The sequence below is a fragment of the Mercurialis annua genome, linkage group LG6, assembly GCF_937616625.2.
Source record: "Mercurialis annua linkage group LG6, ddMerAnnu1.2, whole genome shotgun sequence".
NCBI lineage: Eukaryota > Viridiplantae > Streptophyta > Magnoliopsida > Malpighiales > Euphorbiaceae > Mercurialis > Mercurialis annua.
Window position 1 is genome coordinate 10111823 of NC_065575.1, and position 6000 is coordinate 10117822.

The 6000-nt window shown below is 46.0% G+C and overlaps 1 protein-coding gene across 1 annotated transcript; it reads right to left on the reverse strand.

Moving 5' to 3' along the window:
• Positions 1-371: 371 nt before the first annotated feature.
• LOC126687557 (uncharacterized) lies at positions 372-5759 on the reverse strand. The gene has a single exon (XM_050382117.1). It carries the CDS (start codon positions 5757-5759, stop codon positions 372-374), a length of 5388 nt encoding a protein of 1795 aa, XP_050238074.1.
• Positions 5760-6000: the final 241 nt, after the last annotated feature.

A 6000-nucleotide genomic window follows, 5' to 3' on the forward strand; every position in this document is an offset into this window, starting at 1 on the left:
TTTATTTTCGAGACAGTTAGCTTCTATGTTCTCTTTATTTTAGGCGATATATATATTTTTACTGTGAATTTTCCTTTTTTGGGAATGAACTCGTCAGTTCTCCTCTTTGGAAATATTTTAAGTAATCAGTAATTATGGTAAAAAGGCGATATCTGTGGAAATTCCTTGTCCGAGCAAGGGTAAATTAAAATACTTGCATAAATTCAAATACAATAATGTGATGAAATATCACTTGTAGAACTTGAAACACAATGCTGTGATTAAACATCACTTGGAGGAATTGAAATACAATATTGAAACTAAACATCGTTTGACTAATTATGTTAATTCTTAAGGAATAACTAATCATGTCGGATGGCGACCTATTGTCACTAAATTTTTTTCAAGTTGTTGGCATTCCATGTCCTTGGTATGATTCTTCCCATGGAGTTGGTGAGTTTAAATGTTCCTTCTTTAATGACCTCGCTGATGGTGTAAGGTCCTTCCCAGTTTGGCTGCAGTTTTCCACTTCCTGTTTCTCCTTTCTTGACTTCGGTTTTTCGCATGACGAGGTCGCCTAGTTTGAATTTTCTTTTCTTTACATGGCTGTTGAAATGTTTGGCCATCTTTTGTCTGTAGGCTTCCATCCTGATGTCTGATCTGTTGATTTTTTCAACCAGGAGATCCAGATTGTTCCTGAGCTCTTCTTCGTTTTCTTCTAGGTTTAGCTGGTTGTCTTCTGTCCTTGGCGTGGGTGCGCCGATCTCTACAGGAATTACAGCCTCCGTTCCATAGGCCAGGGCGAATGGACTTTCGCCCGTTGATTCTCTAGGGGTGGTACGGTAGTTCCATAGGACGCTGTAGAGTTCTTCTACCCATCTTCCTTTGCACTCGTCTAGTCTTCTTTTTAGTCCGGCCAGTAGGATTCTGTTGGCCACTTCGGTTTGCCCATTTGATTGTGGATGGTAAACCGAAGTGAACCTTAGGTCGATCTGATACTCGGCACAAAACTTTCTAAACTTTGCTGAGTCGAACTGCTTTCCGTTGTCTGTGATCAGCACCTTCGGTATTCCAAACCTGCACAAGATAGATCTAAAGAAAAATTTAGTTATGCGTTGTTGGGTGATTTTTGCCAGTGGTTCTGCCTCTATCCACTTGGTGAAGTGGTCGATTGCCACTACCAGGAACTTCCGTTGTCCTGTGGCCAAAGGGAGAGGTCCCAGGATGTCCATACCCCACTGGGCGAACGGCCATGCACTGCCGATGGGTTTCATTTCTGAAGCTTGCTTTCTCGGTACCAAGGCATGTTGCTGGCAAGGCCAGCATCCCCTTACTAGCGTTGTAGCTTGTTCTTTCATCGTGGGCCAATAATAGCCTTGTAGCAGTGCTTTCCTGACCAGTGTTGATGCTCCGTCATGTGCTCCGCAGGTCCCCTCATGTAATTCTTTCATGATGTACTCTCCTTCTTCTTTGTTCACACATCTTAGCCAGGGATGGGTGAACGACCGTTTGTACAGCTGGCCGTTGTATATTCCGAACTTTGATGAGAGTATCACTATTCTTTTGGCTTCCTTCTTATCCTCGGGGAGTATTCCATTAGCCAGGTATGCTGTGAGGGGGGACATCCAGGTTTCTTCCCCTTCTACCATCAGTACTTCGCCTTCTTCAATTTCTTCTTGAAAGCTAGGCTGTCGTTTGATTTCATGAGGGATGTTTCTCATTGAGTCGTAATTCTTTGTTGCTGCCCACTTTGCCAATTCGTCTGATCTTCCATTCATTGCTCTGGGTATTTGCTGTAACGACCAGGATCGCCCATTATCGGCAAAGAAGGTTTTGGCCTGCTTGGCGTACTTCTTCAACGTAGCTTCTTTTACTTCGAAGTTCCCTGAGACTTGGTTCACAACCAGTTGTGAATCACTGTAGATCTGGATTTCGGAGATATTGAGCTCTTCGCATAATTGCAACCCTGTTATCAGCGCCTCATATTCCGCAACATTGTTGGAAGCTGGAAATTCGAGTCTTGCTGAGTATTCCATTTGGATTCTTCCTGGTCCTTTGAGCACGACTCCGATGCCCGCTCCTTCTCCGCAAACTGCTCCATCGACGTGTATCTCCCAGGGAGTCGTTTTGTCCTCCATGGGTTCTTTGAATGTTAATTCTGCGAAGAAGTCTGCTAGTGCTTGAGCTTTCAGTGCTTTCCGAGCTTCATAGATAACGCCCAGACTTCCTATTTTGACGGCCCATTCTGCTATGCGTCCACTTGTCTCTGCCTTCTGGAGGATTTTTCGTAATGGTTGGTCGGTCCGTACAATGACTTGGTGCCCTTCGAAGTAATGTCGGAGCTTGATGGTGGCGGTGTATACGCACAGCGCCAGCTTCTCCAACTTCGGGTATCTCAGCTCCGCATCTCTGAGTACTTTGCTAATGTAGTAGATCGGGTATTGTTCGCCTCCTTTTTCCGACACCAATACTCCTGCTATTGTTTCGTCAGAGCAAGAGATGTATAAATATAACACGTCGCCCGGATCCGGTCTCGCCAACAGTGGGGGCGAGGATAGGAAGCTTTTCAATTCTTCAAACGCCTGCTGGCATTCTGCTGTCCATGTGAAGTTCTTGATCTGTTTCAGGGTTTTGAAGAAAGGCAAGCATCGTTTTGCCGAGCAGGACATGAACCGACCTAGAGCCGTGATCCGGCCGTTGAGCTTCTGGACTTCATGTATGCTCCGTGGCGGTGTCATTTTTAAGACCGCTTCGAGTTTATCTGGGTTAGCCTCGATACCCCTCTGAGAGACCATGTATCCCAAGAACTTGCCTGCCGGTACTCCGAATACGCACTTTTCCGGATTGAGTTTTAGCTGGTATCTCTTTAGCGTCTCTAGGACTATCTTCACATCTGTTGGGTGGTCTTCAGCTCGGATGCTTTTGATAATCATGTCATCCACATAAACTTCCATGTGTTTTCCTATCTGATCTCTGAATATTGAGTTCACCAGCCGCTGATATGTGGCTCCTGCGTTCTTCAGACCGAAGGGCATCATCTTGTAACAAAATAATCCCTGGTCCGTTATGAAGGCCGTCTTCTCCTGATCTTCAGGTGCCATGGGTATCTGATGATATCCCGCCTTGGCATCTAGGAATGTATAGAGGGCGTGACCTGCTGTGGAGTCTACTAACTGATCAATGTGTGGAAGTGGGAAACTATCTTTGGGACATGCTTTATTCAGATCTGTGAAGTCCACGCACATTCGGTAAGTGCCATTGGACTTTTTTACCATCACCACATTTGCTACCCACTTGGGGTAATAGGCGTCTTTGATCACGTTTGCTGCTTTTAACCGGGCGACCTCTTCTGCGATGGCGAGTTGTTTTTCGGGCGAGTGCCTTCTCTTCTTCTGTATCACTGCCTTCGCGTCGGTCGCTATGTTTAACCGATGACATATGACGTCCGGGTCTACTCCGATCAATTCGTCTGTTGTCCAGGCAAAGGAGTCTCCAAGCGATCTGAGGTTTTCTGTCAGAGATCGTTTGATTTCTTCTTCTAGCTCATCTCCCACTTCTATCTCCTTTCCTGGGGATAATTCGATTTTCTCAGTTCGCCCATAATGCTCCGCCCTTTCCTTCTTCTCTGGAGGTTCCATTGTTAGCACTGGCAAGGTTATATGAACTTTCCGGAGAGCTGTAAAGTATGCTTTTCTGGCTGACTTTTGGCATCCTCTGACTTCGGCATCGCCTTCTCTGGTTGGGATTTTCATCAGTAGGTACCTCATGCAAATGGATGCGCACGTATCGTGCAAGAGTGGCCTTCCGAGAATTGCGTTGTATGCGAAATCCATATTGACCACCATGAATTCTGCTCGGATCTCTTTGTAGATCTCTCCATCCCCTAGTTGGATGTTTATCTCCAGTGATCCTTCCACCTGTACAGATTTGCCTCCTAGTCCCACCAGTGGAGTAGAGACATGTGTCAAATTTTCTTTTTTGAGTCCAATTCTGCCGAACACCTCCATCGTGATCATGTTTACTGAACTTCCCGTGTCCACAAGCATTCGAGATACCTCGAAATTGTTGAGTCGCCCCTTGACAACTAGGGCGTCCTCATGGGGGACTGACAAGCCATGACTATCGCCCTCCGAAAAAGATACGCTTCTGAATTTCTTAGCATTTGGTGCACCTGGGCTAACTGAGTAGACTGTTCTTGCAGCTTTCTTTCTTGTAGTATTGCTGTCTCCTCCGGTCGATCCGCCCATTATTACGTTAACCATGCCTGCTGGCTCTGGTCTGGGTCTTCTGGCGATTTCTTCTTTCCGCTCTTTCTTTCTTTCTGATTCCGTCTCTCTGGCTTCGGTGTCCCTTTTTACGAACTGGGAAAGGGATCCCCTTTCTATCAGCTTCTCTATCTCCTCCTTCAGGTGCCAGCATTCATCTGTGGTGTGGCCGTTGTCTCTGTGAAATTCACAGTATTTGCTATTGTCTCTTTTGCTGGCTGATGCAGCGTTCATCTTCCTTGGCCATCTGACCTTCTCTCGGCTGTCTTTTACCCAAAACAGTACGTTGGTTCTGGTTGTGTTCAGGGGCGTATATCGCCTATCTTCGTCTTTTTTCCTTTTATTTCTGAAATGGTCGTTGCCTTTTTCTCCGAACCTCTTTCCTATGGGCGATCTGTCCCCATTTCTTTTTTCCGCAAACGTTCGTTCTTCTGCCCGCCCGAGGCGATTCTCTATCTCTCTCTGGCCATCATCCACTCTGATCTGTGTATGTGCGATGGTCATCAGTGTGGTAAATGATTTTGGTGATTTAGCCAACAATTCCTTTCGTAGGTCGGAGTTAGTAGTTCCATTGAGTAATGCTGTGTAGGCGATCTCCTGGCTCAGGTCTTCTATCTGCATCGCCTCCTTATTGAATCTTTCTACATACTTCCTGAGTGTCTCTCCTTCCCATTGCATGATGGCCAGCAGGTCTGTGGACAGCTTCTTTTGAGGGATGCATGCTACGAATCTAGCCTGAAAAAGTCCTGAGAATTGTTTGAACGTCAGCACTGATCCTGGCTTTAAACTCTGGTACCATTCCTGCGCCAGACCTTTTAAGGTAGTAGGAAAAAGTTTGCATAATACGTGATCCAAGTTTGTTTGAACATTGATCACCGCTTGGAATTTGTGAATATGGCTCTTGGGACAGCCTGTTCCATCGTATGACTCCAAATTTGGGGGGTATCTGAACTTTGTAGGGAACTCGTGAGAGATGATGAAATCTGCAAGTGGTGAGTCACTTCGAAGAGAGATGTCTACGTCTTCACATCTTATTCCAAGCCTGCTCATGACTTGACGGACTTTTTCCTCCAGATGCTCTTCTCCGCCTTTGACGGTGTGTTGTTCATCCATCCAACGTTCTTCGTCTGGAATTACAATGGGGGCATTTTGTTTCTTTGCGGAATTTTCAGGGGCACCTTCCTCTCGCATCGGTTCTTTTCCCTTGTCCATGGTTGACGTTGACTTCTGTACTGGTGATTTCGCTGATCCCTGCTCTGGCGATTTTGACGAGATACTCTGTTTGATGTCTTTGAGTAGACTGGTGATTTCTAGGAAAGCCTTGAACATTGCTTGGTTGTTGATTGGCTCTTCATCTGGTGCTATGGCCATCGGCGGTATCGTCTGTCTTATCGCCAGGGGGTCGCTGGTTTCTCCTTCTTCGCTGGTTGGGGGAAACAGATTTAGGGCCGGTGGTTCTGTTTCCCTGTCTTCTCTGTTGGTAGCCGGTAGAGTATTATCTCGTGGGGGATCCATTCTTGAAAAAGCAAATTCTGAAAAGTATCTAAAAGGAACGACGAAACTAATAAGTTCCACGTTCACCGCACCAAATGATACAGGTCGATCTTTAAAGGGTCGCCCGTACTGTTTTTCCTGCACAAGTAACAAATATAAGCTCAAAGGACCTCAGGCTTGCTCAGCCTGAAAGCCACTCCGATGCTTAAGTCAGAGAGGGTTTTTTGGTAGGTAAATGGATGTAAGAGTATTTAAGTCTGAT